The sequence below is a fragment of the Serinus canaria genome, chromosome 2, assembly GCF_022539315.1.
Source record: "Serinus canaria isolate serCan28SL12 chromosome 2, serCan2020, whole genome shotgun sequence".
Classification (NCBI taxonomy): Eukaryota; Metazoa; Chordata; class Aves; order Passeriformes; family Fringillidae; genus Serinus; species Serinus canaria.
The window spans coordinates 57,488,919-57,508,556 of record NC_066315.1 but is presented as its reverse complement, the minus strand read 5'-3'; the positions used below and the strand labels follow the sequence as shown (position 1 = coordinate 57,508,556).

At 36.3% G+C, this 19,638-nt stretch overlaps 1 protein-coding gene across 1 annotated transcript in view; it reads left to right on the top strand.

Annotated features, from left to right (window-relative positions):
* SLC9A3 (solute carrier family 9 member A3) overlaps window positions 1-12,211 on the top strand; it is a 49,026-nt gene extending 36,815 nt beyond the window's left edge. Inside the window, exons 9-16 of the mRNA XM_009093874.2 lie at window positions 1,768-1,838; window positions 4,039-4,168; window positions 7,070-7,185; window positions 7,827-7,956; window positions 8,477-8,653; window positions 9,054-9,129; window positions 10,489-10,602; window positions 11,964-12,211. Of these exons, the coding sequence (XP_009092122.1) occupies window positions 1,768-1,838; window positions 4,039-4,168; window positions 7,070-7,185; window positions 7,827-7,956; window positions 8,477-8,653; window positions 9,054-9,129; window positions 10,489-10,602; window positions 11,964-12,211 (1,062 nt within the window). The remainder of the gene's footprint in view (window positions 1-1,767; window positions 1,839-4,038; window positions 4,169-7,069; window positions 7,186-7,826; window positions 7,957-8,476; window positions 8,654-9,053; window positions 9,130-10,488; window positions 10,603-11,963) is intronic.
* The last annotated feature ends 7,427 nt before the right edge of the window (window positions 12,212-19,638 follow it).

Here is a 19,638-nt window from a genome sequence, read left to right as displayed (position 1 = left end):
AGAGCACCTTAGGAGAAAAAAAACTTGTTATGAAAATGTCTTTTCTTTGTAAGGGAGTGGGCTATCAAATTTCAAGAGCAAAATCCTTCAAACATTTCAAAAGTTATTTGTAGGCTGCTGTTTCTCTTTGGTTGGAGTCCTGTGAGAAGATTTTCATATGAAAGTTCTGGTCTTTCACTTGAGAATTCAAAGGGGCTGGGAGTCCTGGGGAAACAGCACAGATGGAATATGCTTCTTTGTCTTCATCTAAAAGAGGAGGATGATTGATAATTGCTAGGGCAAAGCATGTCCAAAAATTTTTATTTTCCTTCTCAGAAACTTAATTTTGGGAAAAGGTAGGAAAGCAGGCTTTGTAGCTTGCATATCACATGGAAAAATACTCTGCTGCCCAGTACAGAAAAATTACATACTGAAATTCCATACTAATGACAACAGTTTCAATTCAGTGTGAGTGTTGTGTCCCAGGATTTCTTTACCCTTTTAGAATATTTTGAAACACAAACTCTTCCAATTGACTTTCACACCACATTATAAAGTTTCCATTAAGTAAAAGAAAACATAACTTTTCAATATAAATATAGGTTAAAGGATGGAAGACTATAAGACATCACAAAATCATCAAGGTTGGAAGAGATCTTCAAGAACATCCTGTCCAACCATCAACACATCACCACGATAGTCACCCCTAAATCATATCCCCCAATAGCACACCCAGACAGCTCTTGAACACTTCCAGAGACAGTGACTCCACCACCTTCCTGGGCAAATTATTCCAGTGCTTACCACTGTTTCAGGGAAAACTTTGTTTTCTGAAATCTAATCTGAACTTCCCCTGGCACAACTGAGGACCATTTCCTCTGGTCCTTTCACTTGAGACATGGTAGAAGAGGCCAACACCCACCTGCCCACAACATCCTTCCAGGTAGTTATAGAGAGTGAGCCTCCTTTTCTCCAGGTTTAACAACCTCAGCTCCCCCAGGTGCTCCCCACAGGACTTGTGTTCCAGACCTTTCCCCAGCTTTGTTGCCCTTCTTTGGACATGCTCCAGCACCTCAATGTCCTTTCTGAAGGGAGGGGCCCAGAACTGGACACAGGTCTAGAGATACAGGCTCACCAGTGCCAAATGTCAGTCCTGCTGTTTCAAACCTAGCACCTGTATATTCTGCAGTAATCATTCCAACGTCCAGAGTGAAATGTTAATAACCATACACAGAAAAAGGCCAAATTGTACCTGCAGCTGCCTTGGTTTGAATCAAGAGTTATAAGCCTCCAGATTTCTATCAGCCAGATAATATACTCAGTATGAAATTTTGCCCTAGATATTAAAAGAATGGTACCTACTTCTACTCTGAGGGGAGTATGAACTCCTGAAACATCTAAAAAGAATTACTGCGGAAACTGCTCAACTGAAATAATCACCTACACTAATAGTGGCAGATGTACTTAATAGGGCAGAAAAGGAGATGGTAAAATGAGTCCATAAAAGTTTTAAAATTGAATGTTAAAATGGGGGTTTAAGTACCTTCTCATTGAGACCCTTGTAATTCAAGAACATTTAGTGAATTTATGAAGAACTGGTTAGAAAGTTCAGAACCTTTGAAGGAAAGCTTATAGTAGTTAGTACTTCTGTAAAAAGGGAAAAATTTTATAACAGCCAAAAAATTATTCTGCATAGTCACCTGGTACAACTTGAAATAAATTGAGCTATTTTCTAATTATGCTTTGTTTATTTCTGTAAAGATATTAATTCCACTCTCACTTTCCTAGGCCTTTGATCACATTCTTTCTGCTATAGAAGATATTTCTGGACAAATAGGGCATCATTATCTGAGAGACAAGTAAGTAGTAACCAATTTAGAATCTGGAAATACTGCTAGGAAATATCTGTACATTATAACTTTTTACACCTGTGAGCTTAGGGAAAGTAAGGATGCTAAATGTAGTTAAAGAGGTTGCATACTGAAAATACTGGAAATACAGCAAATGTCAAAACATTGAGTTTATTTTTGTCCCCTTACAACTAGAAACTTTCCTTTCTCTTCCACAGTTTAGGTTATGCCTTAGTAAGCACTGTAGGTGCTTCAGTTCACATACAGATGTCATTCTCTCAAGATTAGAGAACTGACTATTTGCAGAAGTTTTCATCTAGAATGTTAATGTTGGTTTTTCTTGGTACTACTACATTTCATGAACACTATGTGTGGAGGCGCTAAAAAAGTTCAGGTACAACTATGCTAGCTGTTTATCCTGTCTCTACAAGGATGTGTTTAACACCTGTGAAAGTTATGGCAGAGGGTTCTCTGAAATTGCTCTGACAGTTTCACCCTATTAGTCTGAAACCAATAGTGAACCATCTCCTCTGTTTATAGTTGATTCATCCAGAAACAGAATCACTCAGCTGAAAGATACACCATTACTTTTAAAGTACATGTGAAGATTTACCCTTGTGATGGACACACTTCCATACCTAGATGAATAAATGTGGTAAAAAGGACATTAAATCTGGACATCCTTAAGACTGTTATTTCGAGTTGTTTCTCCCTGGAGTCAGGTCATTTCATAGGTGCAAACAGTCACAGTTTTGACCTGCTAACCTTTTGCTGACTCCACATGACAATTCCAATCCAAAAGCTATGTGGTTCTGTTAGCTTTCTGCAGAGCACACCCCTAATGCTTTTTAAGAAGCTGAGTCTGCTAGCTTAGGTTTAACATTATCATGCAAAACAATACAATTCTTAGGCTGAAGCATGTTTGTACTGGAACTCAAGCAGAATTGCTCACCTGCATCCAGTTATAGAGACAATCTCCTTCCTTGCCTTTTACTCTTCATTTATTTATGCAATAAAAAATTTTCCTGAGGCACTACAGAGAGAATAAATCTTCTTTATTTTGGTCTAAGATTGTATTTTACTTTTTGGGAATAAATTTCAGTAGGCTATATATAATATAGGCAAATATGTCTCCAGTTTTGCTATATTACCTCAAAGATAGAGCTGTATTTTTAAAAAGTGGCAGATTAGCATGTGACCTCTTGCACGTCAGAAAGTAATCCCCTGGAGTAAGAACAGAAGGAATAGCTTAATGTAGATTCATGGTTATGATGACCAATGTATTTTGAATGAGACCATCTTAAGCTGGCCTTTTGGACTCAACGTACATGGAAGTGCTGCTTCCATAAAGAAATGGCAACCCCTAGCATCCTCACCGATGGGTTTAGGTGTGGAAACCTGAATTAGAACCTTCTGGTCAGATGTTCTGGCCAGAGAAGAGGAATAGCCATTAATTATGTGAATAATATATAACACAAAAAGGTTTAAGCAATCTGAATCAAAAACTGTAAACTCAAAATGGCCATTGGGTGAGATGGATAGAGTAATTGTGAGCAGTAGTCTCCAAAGCTGCCTCATGCCCTTTAGATGAAGTGTTGAGGAAGTTAGAAGAAAGTACAACAGCTTTTAATCTTTTGGACCCTAAACATGACAGGGCAGATATTCTACTCTCAGACAATCTTGGAAGTGTTAATCATTGAAAATACACACGGCTGCTACCCCCAGAGCAAAGCACATCAGTGGCATGAATAAGGCCCTCTGGTAGAGCTTCTGGAAGGGCACTGTCATTCTAAACTGATGGTCTGGCTGTCTTACAATACACCTGGAGAAAAGCAGATTACTTTCTCAACAAGGGAAGAAAATTTAACGTAATCAAGAAGTAGAAAAATAAGGTAGCATAATATCCCAAAGTATAAAATGTGCTAATGACTCCGAAATGGGATACTGTAATCACAGCACTCTTCTAGTAGTGTTGGGTAAGTGAACTGATTAAATGCTTTGTGACAGCTGTGTAAGTATGTAGCAGGCTTTTCCTTGACCTTCTTTACATTCTAATTGAAAAGCTTCAAGACACAAACCCCTCACATTCCACTGTTCACTCTTTTTTTCAAAGTGTTTAGCTAAAAAAAAATATAATTTATACTAAATTAAAAATGCTTTGAAACTAAAATTGCTTGATGCCATTAACACAGTTTGTTTAAATTATCAGGTGGTCCAATTTTGATAGGAAATACCTCAGAAAAATACTGATGAGAAGGTCTGCTCAAAAATCAAGGGACCAAATCCTTAATGTTTTCCATGAGCTCAACTTGAAGGATGCAATTAGCTATGTGGCTGAGGTACTTATGAACACTTGTTGACATATTATAGCGTCATTTGGAATTTGTTTTTTTAAATTTTGTACTATAACCTAAAGTTGATCTATTGCAGGAGATGCCTAAAGGAAAACTATTTCCATCTCAGCTCTGCTTTTATTTATTTCTTTAATGTGTTTTAAGTATCAGTATTGCTGTTTTGAGGAGCTGTAGTTCTCAATATTGTGCCTGATTGTCAAATGCTAGTGTATTGTACTTCAGTGTACATTTCTGTTGCATTTTACTGAATATCTTTGTTTCTATATTCATTACATGAAAAAAATACTGTAATTCTGAAGGGATGTTGTCTTTCTAAATGTGTCGACAGGGATGTTGTCTTTCTAAATGTGTCAACAACCCCAATAGTGGTTCTATGTGATCACAAATCTGATTTGAAGAAGCTCACTTCTCACATGATGTGCATATGTGGCCAAAGTGTGGGACTGCTAATCTCAATCTGCCAGATCACTGTAATATGCACCAAAAAAAAAAAAAAAAAAAAAAAAAAAAAAAAAAAAAAAAAAAAAGAAAGAAAAAAGGGTAACTTTAATTCAATGGAATCATAACCCCCAGAATTCAGTAATTAGGGTAAAATCATCTACAAATATCAACTGCAATCAAAGAATTGTGAAGTTAGGGAAACTTAAGACTTGCAACAGGAGACGTTGCAAGAACTAGTATCATTGATACTACTACTACTTCTAAGCTCTTTTTTCTTTTTTTTTTTTTTTTTTTTAATGAGCTATAGCCAGGCAGTTTTCTTCAAATGAAACATATAATTTTGGAGAATGAATTCAGAAAACAGGATGAAATTCAGAAATTATGGAAGATGGAGACTAGTTCAACAAGACAAGCAAATTCTTCCTTTTGAGATTTTGTAAACTATCCATTTGGTTTTTAGACCATCTGAACTCAAGAACTAGTTTTCTTTCCTGTGATTCTTTCTGGGTCACACCTCAGAGGAAGAAAGTTGGATAATGACTTTGAGGTGGACGACCACAAAACTCATGTTCAGATTGATTGCTCAATCTGTTCAGTAGATTCAGTACAGTGTTTCTTCTCTTTAACAAATGCAAAGGGCTTTATAGATCACCAACACATGCAGATTTAGAATCAGAATTTTTATCAAATAATGTCTTTGATCCCATATAGTAAAGACAGATTTCTAAAAGTTAGATTACTCATTTTTTAGGAGATGAAACACAAGGGAACTGCTTTTTGTTACCTTAGTCCAAATCCTATTTGTGTATATTGTTAAAGAAAAATTTTGTTGGGTAAATGTCTACTGATCTGATAATAATAGAAAAAGAAATTAAAAGTTCTCCAAGTTCTACAGAAGTTTTGCAACACGTTTTCTTCCAGCAGAAATTAATTATGAGCTGTGAATCCTAAAGTAATTTCACTTTCTCACTTTTAACAACTAAAAAGTTGTTAAAACAGTGTATCAAAAGAATGTATTACAAGAAAACTTAACTTTGCAAATATATCTTTGAACTAAATATCTCTGAATTACAAGCTGACATTGAAACTGAAGTTATTTCTTTCAGGACAAGTAAAGACCTGCTTCCCCACAGCTACTCACTCTCTTCTTACTTGCAAGAAACTGAAGAGTTTAAAAATTATTTTTATACTCTTCAGTTCCTTGCAAGTAAGCTCTTTTCCTTTTTTCAACTCTGCTGCTGTGGTGCATCTATATAATAAATAAGAATTGAGAGAGTTAAGTCTCTATTTAAGTAAATTTCTTACAGTTGAGAGGGGAGAACCTAAGCCAAGAAAAATGAAAAAAACCCAGAGCAACTGGAGGGAAGTGACTTGAAATACTCATGGTTCATAACTTGTTCTGGCTAAAATACCTTCACTACTGATATGGTATGATGTATGTATGAAACATTAATCTTGATTTGAAAAGAAAGTCAGATTCACTTAAGAAAATGGATGGGGCAACATTCTCCCAAAATTCAATTTTATTAACCTTTTCTGCCTGCAGAGCCCCAGTGTACTTCTTAATGCCATTGGTAACCCACATACTGTGATGTATGTGGGTTACCACATCAAAAGAAAACTTTTTTTTTGTTTGCTCCATGAATATGAAAATGTAGAGGGAACACAGGACAGTTAAAGTTAGAGAAATGTAGATAAAATCTCTGTTCTGCAAGGGAGGTGATTTTTCTTGATTATTACTGCTTAAAATCTATAGACCTGCTATGTGATTTCACTCCACTGATTCAAAAGCATAGACATTTTCAGCCTGTGTAACCACAATGTCACCCAACAGATACCTTTTAGCTAAACAAGAGATTACTTAAGGTGTAGGCAAAAGTATGAAGACATAAAACTGAGCTTTTCCAGCAGTTCATTTCTGTGACATCAGTTTTAAAACGGAAAAAAATCTCATCTCTTCAATATCTCATGTTTTCATGTCATAAGCTCTTTTTAATAGTTGTGTAGACTTCTATCACCACTTAATATTTGCTGCTTCCAGTCTGGTAGAGAACAAAAAACTTAATGTTGTGTCTTTAAAAATGCTTCTGATAATGGGTTGATGTGTTGAAGCATAAAACATCCTTATCTATGTTCCTATGCTCTTGGCTTGCAGCATTGTACAAAGTAAAGTTGCAAATCTATTGAGGCACAGGAAATCATTCACTTTTCAAAATCAATTTCTAAAAGTGGAGTAGATTTTCTCTTTGCTTCATTTGTTGGGATAATGTCACTCAATGCAAAGAAACCATAAAACCTAAAAATGGTTTTTATTTGTCACCTAGATACAACTCCTCCAATGCTTCTTGTGCCATTTCCATAGTCTCACAAATTATCTGTACTCTGATATGCATTTTGTCCTAGGTTTTTACAGCTGTAATATGTCTTGTTTCTTTCCATGACCAGGGAGAACGTAGAGGTTCGCTGGCATTTATACGTTCTCCAAGTACAGACAACATGGTAAATGTGGATTTCAGCACTCCACTCCCAAGCACTGTGGAAAGCTCTGTCTCTTATTTATTGTAAGTAATGTGGTCTGACAAGGTGGTGTGTGAGAGGAAATTGAAACACTGCTAAAAAAATTGAAAAATGCAAACTACAGGGGCTTCAGTCACTACTTTTTTGAACTTTATTAATATTTTCTCCCACAGAAAATGGGTGTATATGTATTTATAATGTCATATTTTACACACAGTTTTTTCGGTAAAGTCTGGTAGTACGAAGCAGACATCCACATTAGAGTTGGTTCATTTGCCTTTGGTTCATCAACTGTTATATACAGGGCTAGATGTTATTTCTGTGTTTGCTCCAGAAAAAATAAGGAGAGAGGCAAGGAAAAAAATTGCCCCTTCGTTAACTTCGTTAACTGAAAAAAATTGCCCCTTCAGTTAACTTCGTTAACTGAACAGACCATGCGTCATGTACACTGTGAAATTAATTAATACTACATACCCCTGAAAGACAAAAACCAATGATCTTTTCACATTTCCCATTAGGCATTTACTCAGTCATTGTAATTTGTTTCTTACTAGTTCTTACTCTTCCTTTTTTTTTTTTTTTTTAACTTCATCTTGTTTTCTCCTTTTCATTCCTTGTCTTCCTGTTTTTTCTTCCTCTTCTGCAATCACTGATTTTAAAAACCACTGTTTGTGTTTTTCTTCAGGAGAGAAAAAGCTGGACCAGTTTGCCTTGACATGCAAGCTTTAGAGCAGAGAAGGAAAAGTATCCGGGACACAGAAGATACTCTTGCTCATCACACCCTACAGCAGTACCTGTATAAACCCAGGCAGGAGGTGAGAGCCAGAGGCTAGCATTGGATTGTTTTCCAGGCTAAAACTAAGAGGAAATAGGAACCAAAACTTGCGAGTGAAACTCAAAAGGAGAGAACCCTCTGCAAAATCTGCACCCTTGAGGAAGATAGGCTCTTTGTGTGATTTCCCATTTAAGAACATGGCATTTTAAAAGAACTAGTGCCTTTGAAATTACTGGGGCCAGTGGAATGCAGAACTGAGTCCAGCAAATGTTCTGATCAGGATTAAATGAAGTGTATCAACTGAAGGGATTCAGACACTTACAGGGGAGAAGCTTACTTTGAATGACTGAAAGTCCACTCTTACACACTTAAAAATCCTGGACTTGTTTCATGAAGAAAAAAGAAAAATGGGAGTTTCATTAATGTCTTCAGGCTAATCTTTAGTTCACTTGTTCTTACGGAGTTGTTTACATTTTCGTGACACTGACTGAATGCATTGATTCAGGGCTTTCACCTGTATTTCTCAGTAAATGAATATTGTCTTCCCTTCCTGGCCACAGCACAAACACCTGTACAGTCGACATGAGATCATGCACAGTGAAGATGACAAACAAGACAAGGAGATTTTCCATAGGACAATGAGGAAGCGCTTAGAATCTTTCAAGAGTACCAAACTAGGAATAAACCATCCCAAGAAGCTCAATAAAATCCACAAACGAGACCGGGGCCAAAAAAGGGTAAAAATACTTTCACAAGGACCCAGATGTAGCCACCTATTATACAAACTAATGGGTGGGAAGGGTAGGGAGGACTCTGAAGGGTCCTATGTCCTGCACTTATCTCTGTCCTATAGAACTTAATGAATTTAGAGGACCTAAGCAAGAAGAGATAAAACTAGGAGGTAAATCTAGGGGCTTCTTCTCACATTCTGCACTTCTCTATGCTTTGGGACTCTTCTTCTCTGTCTGTACACACTTCAGGTATAGGTGGGAAATTAGTGGCCTCCCTATTGAGTCTCAAACAAAGATTACAATGAATTTTAGGCTTCTTCTGCTGAACTCACCATTTCAAAGGGTAACACTGCCAGTGCTATCTGATGACATTAGCATTTTTGGTCACTTTTTGCTTTCGTTTCAGAGAAATAGCAGTGTCATACCAAATGGAAATATTCCTTCAGAAAATCCAGTACAAGATTTTGCTTTGAAGGAAAAAGGTAAAAAGATTCTTAGACTGTTTTCATTAACTGAATTTTACCAGCTACATTGCCAGCAAAGCATCACTAAGAGATTTTGTGATATGCCATAGCAAATCTGACAGTAAAAAGGGACTTCAAGTTATAGTTCAGAACTTGGAGTGGTGATCTACTTCATGCTTAAATGTAGCATTTAGAAGTTGGTTTTTTTAGGAATCTGGATGACAAACAAAATTTTAGTTGGCCTTTTTGCTCACATTTTAAAAGTATCACATTAATATTCTGTAAATAAAACAGTGCAGCGGCTACAATATAAATTAAATTTCAGCTTCTGTTTGGATAAGGTACACAGAGCTGCCAATTTTTTTCATCACAGCAGTATATGTCTACCTAAGATATCAGCCGTATAAAATTCAGTAGCTGAGATTGCATTCTTATCTGAGTTAAAATCCACTGCTTTAGAAGGGTCTGAATCAGAGTTGAGGCTAAGCAAGCATGATATAACTCAAGGAAGGCGTAGCTTTGGAAGGAACATGTAGTCAGAGGTCAGTTCCAGCACTGCTTCACCCTCCATGAACAGATCTATCACATGGATCAGGATAATTGGAAGCTGACCAGCCTGGGGACTATCCCTAGCAAAAGCTGGTCTTGCATATAAAGCCCAAAATTCTTTCCCGTTTTAGCCATTTTTTTGGCACTGGTGTCAGACATTGCCATGTGCAATGGGTACTAACATGCTTGTTATATAATTTTAAATTATATGTGTCACTTCAAACTGAAATGTGGTCAAAAGCCACTGAATTAACTTTGATTTGTGTTCTTCCCTCTGTTTATGCCTGTAAGTCCTTGATCTCAAAGACAACTCAAGTAAAATAGAGGGGGATTTATCTTTTCTCTGTAGCTCCAAGCAAATATATTTTTCCTTATGTACCTTCTTTGAATCATTTACTGAGTCTTAGTTTTGCTTGACTGAGAGGAGCAATACAAGTTGTCTCCCCAGGTGTAATATTCTAGAACTACTTTGCTTGGGAAGAGCCTTACAAATACTCATTAGTAGGTCATTCAATATTGTCTTATTAAAGAATTCTGCATAGAGATGTCATCATCTACTTAACACCAAAAAAGTTTAATTGGAAGACAGACTTAGCAAGTGGTTTAGCAGCTACTGTAAAACTTATTCTACTGCAGTAAAAGCAGCAATGACCTCATTAGGTTTGAAACTAGTCATTATACTAATGCTGACCATGTCAAGTGATGAAAATCCTTGTTAAAGATGTATTTTTGATAACCATGACAGCATTAAAACAGTAGGAAATAGCAATTTCTATCAGAACTGATACAAAGCTCTAATGAAATTGCATTTTTTTGCTTTCCCCCTAGATCTGGAGTTTTCTGAATCAGAAGAAAATAATGATTATGAGACATTGCATCTAGGCAAAGGAGTTGATTTCCTGGCTAATGTGACGAAACAAAATTTCTCAGATTCTCCTGCTGGTAAAAATATTTATTACCTACAAAGATTTTTTTCCCCCTCAAATATAACAAAATGAAATTTATTAGAAATGCCGATGAGTTAGCCTGTTTTTTTTTTTTTGTTTTTTATTTTTTTTTATTTTTGTTTGGGTTTTGTTTGTGTGTTTTGTTTTGTTTTTTTGATTGAGTGATTTTATGTGCTCAGTCTGAAAATACATTTGCTTAATGTTAACATACAGATTTTTGGATATTTGGAGGTATGGAGAGCACCACTTTTGAAACTGACAACAGTTGTGAACATGACTACCTAGACTGGTTTTAAAGCCATTAATTATTTCTAGCAGCAGAAAATGTCATTTTAGAGTTGTCTTACTTCACAAGACCAGTCAATACTAGTCTTCTGGAAATATTTTTCACTTGCATTGGAACTTTGTTGTGATAAATTTTGTTCTTATTTCAGGCAAGATTTCTACTTTTATGTTCAAAATCCCATCAGATCCTTACAGGCTTATAGAAGTCACTGAAAAGGGCAGATTGCAGCATTTCTGGAGCACTCCATGCTCTTGATTTCCAGCCCTGAAAGACTCTAAAATATTAGATTGGAAGCTTATAAATATATATAACAGGAACCATATCATATGACTTATGGAGTTATAAAATTCAGTATTTCTCTTTAGCCCTTCTGTGTTTAAGTTTTTTCAGTATGCCACTGTTTGCTTCATGTGTAACTGGTATCTACAGTGAAGAAAAACACTTGTGTCCGTACTCTTGTGGCAGACACCCTTAAATGCAGTTTATGCTTGACACTGTTTCATGACTAATTCTATGTTTGAGTACGTATAAAGACACCTAGAAATAAGTGGATGGTAAGATGCAAAATGTTTATGTAAAAACTTGTCAAACTTGATAATGTATGAACAGGCTCCTGTATCTTACTTTCGACTGTTTCATGGCCTGCCATAGCTACCTCACACCCATCTGTTTATGGAGTGGTGAAGTCAGGGTTTTTTTCACATTTTTTAATGCATTTGATTTGAATTTTCTGCAGTTAATTTATGCTGTGTTTTTTCCCCCCTCTTGCTTAACACTTCAGGACTGATTAATTCTTTTATTGATTTTATTTTTTGTCTCAAGATATCCCTAACTTAATTGCACATTTGATGTGACAACCAATATTTCTCTTTATTGAAATCCAGTATACAACTAGCTATAACCAAGATATATATATGTGTGCGATGGTCTGTGTATTGACTTCGTCACACACATACCAGCATATCAGCCTCTTTTTTCCAACAGCCTTTCTCTTTTTATAAAGCATCTTGCTGTATTATCAAGAAATAATTTTGATTACTTTTCTTTGTCACTCGTGAATTTCTTTTTAGGAATTGATAACCCAGTATTTTCAGCTGATGATGACCAAAGCATCTACATGAAGTTCTCACCATGGTTATCTGGTGAAGACACTGTGGTACCCTCACAAAGGGCCCGAGTGCAGCTCCCATATTCTCCAGACAACTTCAAACGGCTCACTCCAATCCGGCTCAGCAATAAATCAACAGATTCCTTCCTGCTAGCAGATGGCCCAGAGGACCGACCCAGATCTTTTCTCCCAGAATCAACACATATGTAATATTTTAAAAGATATTATCACCTTTATTTTTTAACCAGACTTCTTATCAATCCTGAGAAGTAAACTTATTCTTGTTTTTTCTTCTTTCAGAAAATGTCTTTCTTTCCTGTTTTCTTTGTACAACTTAACATCTTTTATTTCCCTCTGACTTAATTAACAAAACACTTCTCTATTTTCCTTGTGCAGAAGAGCTGTTCAACCATTTGGGGTCCAATGCCTTGCAACTTTTACAGCACAAAAGGGTCCTTCTCTTTGTTTTCACTTGACTATTTTAAATGCCAAGAAAATAGTATTCCAAGTACCAGAATATTGGGCATACATTTTCAAGAGGCTTTAGGTTTCCCGGTTAGTCAGTCCTAGATGATAAAACTGGTAACAGAATTCCCTAAAAGGAATAAACTTTTTTGACTCTGTTGCTAAGAAGCCTTGAACTAGCTGAACATTTTTCTAGATTATTTATCCAGTGTCCAGGGAGAAAAAATGCCCCACTGCTACAGTGCAACTATTCAGTGACACTACTGATGTACCATTAAATTACATAAGAAAGGGGATTAAAATGAATTGTATTTACTAAAATGCATCAGATTCTCCTTGTGGGGATAATTACACAACAGAATTGGGGAGAAGCAGAGTTTCATTTAGAGCTTTATCCTTAAACTGTGAATTTACCTTAATCCATACCTTATTTTGAAACTTGAAAAAGGCTTAGCTTTCTGATGCAGCAAATAACTTGTTGCTTCTAATGTGTTAGAGGCTTGAAATTAAATTGACTCTGGGTTTAAATTGATATCCCAGTTGCCCTTTAACTTCTGCTGTATGGAAATTTTCCACACCATAAAATCAGCTTTCATTTTTATAAACAAGTCAGAGAGTGCTTCAAATGAGGTGGGTCGGGTCCACAGTTCAGATGTAATTGAATAGAACACAGGGCACTTCAGGGATTGTGCAATGCAACACAAAAGTCAGTGTCATCATGAATACACTTTGGTGGAATCCATGGTCACAAATATAAGTCTTAGTGTCCTCTTAGTGTGCATCAACCAAAAAAGTGAGTTGAAAGTATTCTGTAGCTGGTTGATGAAACTTTGTTCAGACAAACACCTCAGGCCAAGAGCAAGTACTGTTAATTTTGACATAAGAAGAATTCCATACTTCTGAAGAATAAGCAGAAAAGGTAGTTCTATTTTTCCTCTGTTCTGGCTTCTGCCCCTTCAGAAGATGTGGTAGTTCAAGGCTAAGTAGGGGAAGGACATCACTTTCTTTACAGGAGTGGCTTGTAGGTCTGTGTTTGGTTTCAGTACTGAGTTTCTTCATAATGCATCTTTGTTTATTTTTTAAATGATGTTTTAAAATAAACACTGTATTAGTTAAAGGACTGTGAATTACAGTCCAATATTCTGATTAGAAGTGTGAACAATGAGCAGCATTCCAAAAGGAAAATTTCACCTGGACACTTATCCACACTGAAATTCTCTTCACTTTTTCTTCCTCACTGAGAACATTGTCACAGAATATTGACATATGACCTGCAGAACACTTTCTTGCAAGCCTTTGTTCTTTTCCTCCATTTAATTGCTTTATTTATAATTCACTTTATTATTAGGAAGTGGTATGTGTAAGTTCATTTCGGGGTATCTTTGATATGTCAGTATCACTGGATGTTTGACTAATGTGTTTCTTAATAAGTGTTTTGCAAAGTTAGATTTCCCAAGCTAATAAGCACACACCTTGATTACTGTCTGAAACAGTCTTCTGAATGATCTCCTTAACAATGTTCTCCCAATATGAGAATCATAGTAAAATTTCAATTAAAAGGTTTTGAAAAACAATGGAAACTAGAAGCCAAGAGTGTTTGAAATGTTAAGTTTCTCTACATACCTAATGTATACAGAAAACTGATAATAGGTTCTGATCAATTAGAGATTGATTCCCTGGAGTGAAATCCTCTGCTATTTGATTGAAAGAGTACAATTTGTTTCAAAAATTTCTGAAATATTTCTTTGCTGAGAATCAGGACTGTTTAGAGATACACCTTAGTGACCAGATGATGGCTCCATCTCCTAACTATCTGAAACAGGCAGTTCATCTAAACACTGAACTAAGTTTTGCCTGACATTCAGCAAGGATAAGAAGTTTACTCACTTCAGGTTGTCCAAGATAGAATTGGATACAGAGGAACGTTCTTCAGGGAAAAAAAAAATCTTTAACCACTTACTTTCTTAAGACTATCATAAAAAGAGCCAAAAGCAAAGCCCAGTAGCCAGCATACTAACAGATAAACTGTGTACAAATAGAAAACAAATGTTTCTATTTAATTATGCTCTCTAGGTGATATGGACCACGATGTTGAAATGACAGAATACTCCTCTTCAGATGATCAACTAAACCAAAATGGAAGTGTTTCAGTGAATCCCCTCCACTTCTTCCCCTCTTGTCTTCAAATGCCTTGGACACAAAACTATTCTTCATTGGAAAACAGAGGGAATATATCTCTATCTGCTGTCTCTGAGTACATTGCTTCATGTGACCCAAATGTACCTGATCTCTTCTGGGAATCTGGTACAGATATGAATAACAAAGAGACAGTAAACTCAGGTTATTGTTCTGAAGTTAGCTTCAAGTCGGAGAATTCACAAGAAGAGAATACTCTGCTTATGTTTGAAGGGCTGGAAGACTCTTACATGAAGGAGCCCCAAGAGAAGAAAATGTTGCTTGATATAGAAGGGAATTACAGGTCTGCTGCAGCCAGACGTGTACAAAGCCGACGCTCTTTCCACAGGCCAAAACCTCTGCATCACCCTAAGCTTCAGAAGCTGGCATCTCTTCCAGCATCTTGCCATGTCCCTCCACATTCCTTGGAACAGGAGGAAACACAGCTGTGAGCCAGAGCTTAATTGAAAGAAGAAGATGAACAAAGGGCTTTTGTAAAAATAGAGAGCAACCTATTGGGTCATAGGATCTGCTCTAGGATGGCTTCAGATAGAAAAGGGAGTGGGGTCCTGTGATGTCAGAAACACTTGAGCTTTTCTGCTGCACTTACATTTTTAAGTTCTTATTCATAATGAAAGGGTGCATAGTGAGAGGGAATTATGACTCCTTGTTATTTTTTCATGTAGACTGTTACAAATAATCTATTATTTTTGGCGGGCTAAACCAAGAATCCTTTCAAATGGTAAATCCTTGATGTTTTTTGACACGGAGATGGTTTATTATGCCATTATGCCATAAATACATTTAAAGGAATAGGCTGCATTTGCTGCTTCAGTAATGGAATTAAGCATTTATGCTACATGAAATTAAAGTAGAAGAAGCCAATGGTTAGCCTCTTCCCTGCTAAGTCTACTCTGATTGAAATGGATCAGTGCCTTTATAAGTGCAAGCTACAGAAAATATTTTCCTGCTCTTGAATATTTGTGTCACTGAGTAATTGTGGAATATTGACTCTCGTGTAAAACTTTCCAGGGAGAGGAAAGTCCTGGAACCTTGAAATTTATTCAAGTACTCCAGGAGGGCCATTTCCTTCCTTCACCTTCACTCCCTCAACTCGGTAGCACTGGAATGAAAGAACATCCAGAATTAGCTCAGAATTTTAATTTGTGTGGTCAGAAGCAATTAATTTAATATTCTTAATTAAGCTGCTCTATTTTAAATAGCCTCACTCAGACAGAAGTGTAAATATTTGTCATTTTTACTGCTGCTTTGGAAGACACCTTCCATTATCTTGTTAATTTATGTATCACTTCAATAGCTGATCAGGATAGTGGTCTCTCAGATGGTGTTCTGCATTTTGCCACATGATTTAAGTGCCACAAAGACTCAGGATGCTGATGGTTCAAAGTATTGTACAGAGGCAGTTTGGCTACTGTGCATGTATATACCTACTTGTATTAGGAATGTCCTTTATTTTTGTACGTGGTTTTCTGTCAAATGATAGTCATGGTTGCACTAGACACTTACTGCATATGAATTAAATCTACATCACCTTGAAGACACATGGAGACATCAGTGAAAGCCAATTCAGATGAAGACTAAATAAAAGTGAAAACTCTAAAACCTCTCAAACATGTATAATACTACATGTATAGTCCTCTGGCCATGTTGCTTTGGATGATTCCAGTCTTGAAATTTTGGTTTGAAATCTTCAGTGGTATAAATTGTAAAGGTTCTATGACATTAATAGAAGGAGAGTGCTTAGCCACTTCTGTGGTCCTAATATGTTCCTACTTTCTATTTTATATCAGTGTAAACTATTTGTAAATGAGCTGTCACCTTCAGGGAGGTATCTGAATGGTTTAAGACTGGATCCTGGACAGTGGCTTTATGTGGTAAATTTTTTACTTTATCTATAGAAATTAATGATTTTTTTCACTCTACCTACCCATATTTTGAATGGGTTTGAGATGATTCTGTGTCAGATATCAAAACTGAGATTTACCCAGACACCCAAGAAGAGTGGAGCAATGTGTGAAAACTCATGCCCACATTCTTTTTCTATCATTGTCCTGTTTCTGAAATCTGTATGTTAGGCTGCTGCAAATTGCAGAGATGTGATGGCATATACAAATCTAGACAGATACAAAAGGTACACCTCTAGAGACTAGACTCAGAGAGAAGTGGTTCTTTTCGTATCAGCTGCCACAAGCAGCTGCCTGTTTGGCTGTCATTGTAGGCAACGATTCAAATCAGGGTCCCTAACTGGAAAGCTTCATCACCCAGAGTTACTCTCGTTAAAATTCAACAATATAAATACAATTTTTGTGAAACTGAGTACATGTGAACATACTATTTTGATGAAGTAGAGCATATTAATGCCATTCTAGATATTATAATTGGAAAAAGTATTTTAGTATTCAGCATAGATACGTAACAGGATTGTGACTGATCCCAAATATTAGTACAAGTAAAGTGCAATGTGCCAAAAAACTACCCCTCTGTCTCATAGCATAATGCTGAAGTACCAACACCAAAATTGGCAAGATGCTCATCAGGTGTTGGCTTTTTTTTAAACAAAGCTTTCATTTCTTATTGGTGTCATACAGAAGTCATTGCTGTACTGCAGAGAACCACACTGTGGACTGTTTTCTGCATGCATGTTAGACCATTACCAATCTGTTTTTGTACACCTCAAAGGTGTACCTCAAAGGTAGGAACCTCAAAGAAATATTTGTAAGTTGACATCAGCAGATGGGAGTTTTCACCACATAACTGTTGCACAGACAAGAGTATGCAATTTTGAAAACCACATTGTATGTTTTTACAGTTCTGGTAAGCTTTTAGGCTAAAGAAAAGAGGATCCATAGACATCACCATATTTACAAACACAGCTGTCTCTGTGAAAAGTCAGCAGGACCCTGTATGTTTTTGAGGGCTGTGGGCTGTAGTATTATAGAACAGAGGAGTATCACACCATTTCAAACAGTAGAAATGGAAAGAGACTATATAAAAAGGGCTTATCTCTCTGTTTCAAGGGCCTTAGGCATTGTCTATATGTTGCTCAACATATAGAAAACTACAGCTCAACAAATATAAGATAAAATGGGCCATTCTGATAGCGAAGAGACCTTTCCCTGGAATATTTTGCATAACTCCTGAAGCTCTTATGCCCCTGGAGGAGGTTTTCTAGTAGAATTGATTCTACAGCAAGCTTTTGCTTGTCATAATTTCTCAGTTTGAAATGTGATGAAAAAGACTTTCATGTCCCCAGTTTCCACATTTGAGAATGTACTCATAGCTCATAATACTCCTAATAATGGATTATAATTCCTTTTTTATCAAGGGCAATTGATAAATAGACACTCCCACTCTCTATCAGGGTAAATACAAAAAAGCAAGTTATAACAGTTGATAATTTGTCATATTTTTTTCTTTTTTTGCATTCTCTTTCATTGTACATTCACATTTCCTGTGGTATGTACCTGTGGGTGAAAGTGGTTACTTCTTCAGCACACTTCAATCAGTCAAGCACCATTGACTTCTGTCACAGCAATATAAATTCAGAGCTGCTGAAGATACAGCTATTTTTGCCCTGGTTTATTAGATTGGAATGATCAGTTGACAACTCATTCACCTCTGATGAGGCCAATTCAGTTCTTACTTCTCTGAAAACTCTGTCTCTAAATTTTTTTTTGTGACATACTCTGTCAGAAAAAGAAAAGCTTGGCATTTCACAGTTGCTATTTATTTAATAAGTAACTATGGCCTACCTTCTTGCAAAAACATGAAATGAAGAAATATATCTTGTTTCTTCTACATATTTTGCTCCATGAATAAAGTTCTTTTTACAATGTTTATTATGCTGCACTATGATCTAGCAATGTTCAAAAACCCCAGAAGTGTTGCCTGCATTGAGGTGAATTCTGTCTCTCCGAGCTGTGAACCTAGGTATTGAAATATATGAAATTATGTTTTACAAACACATGGTCTAGTCAGAGATTTACGTAACAAAGGTTGCAAAACAATCACGTGCCTTAAATTGTCACTCTCTGGAGTGCTGTTGTTTGGAGATACTTGTGTGTACTTTCCAAAAGGTGTCAACTTACTTCATATATTTTTAAACAAGTCAAGTTGTTCTGCTAATGTCTTTATAGAAATGTTTTAATAGTATATCATAATGAGAAGTTTGGCAATAAATTGTATCACTTTGGTGGAATCACACTGCTTTGGTAAGTGATTTAGAAAATCATTTATTTATTACAGTTGAAAAAGACTTTGTATTCAAGACTTCTGAGAAGTATGTATTTGTGCTCCCAAATCAAAGTTAAAAAGGACAATGAAGTGCTGCTGATAATTCATGTCACTTATAAAACATGAATCATTAAAAGAAGCAGCAAAACTGGTAGATTTCCTGAGGCTCTTTCTGACAGCTGCAACACTTTTTGTATTGTTCTAGTCCCACTGTAGTCAATGACAGAATTCCAATTGACTTTAAAAGCCACAATTTTCATCCATAGAGCAGAAAGGCACATATTTTGTCAAGTTATATAGAGATGTAATCATAACAATGATTTATAAATTAAATTTTATGTAAATGACATATGACATCTCATTATTATTATTATTATGCACCAGTATCGGGGCAATTCAACATCATAGAAGCAAAGTTCTGACCAGTCTTAAAAAATTATTTCATCAGTTTCAGCAAAGTTTCAGGAGAGCTAAGTGATAAACTGGCTCTAGGAGGTATTTATAGTTTATTTTAAAGCGTGATCCCTCAAGCCTTATCGACAAGGGAAGAGGCTTCTCAGACCCAGCACAGAATACTGCAGTGCTTTCAGGAAGCACACATGTGCAGGCATAAAAGGGATCCTGGAAGGCAGTGTAGCTGTACTCATGACTGAAAAAATGAAGAAAGTCTAAAGCAGAAGGATCACTTTAGTGCTAAGGTGTGAGTATCTTAGAGTGGGGAGAAACCTTATGTGGTCTATGTA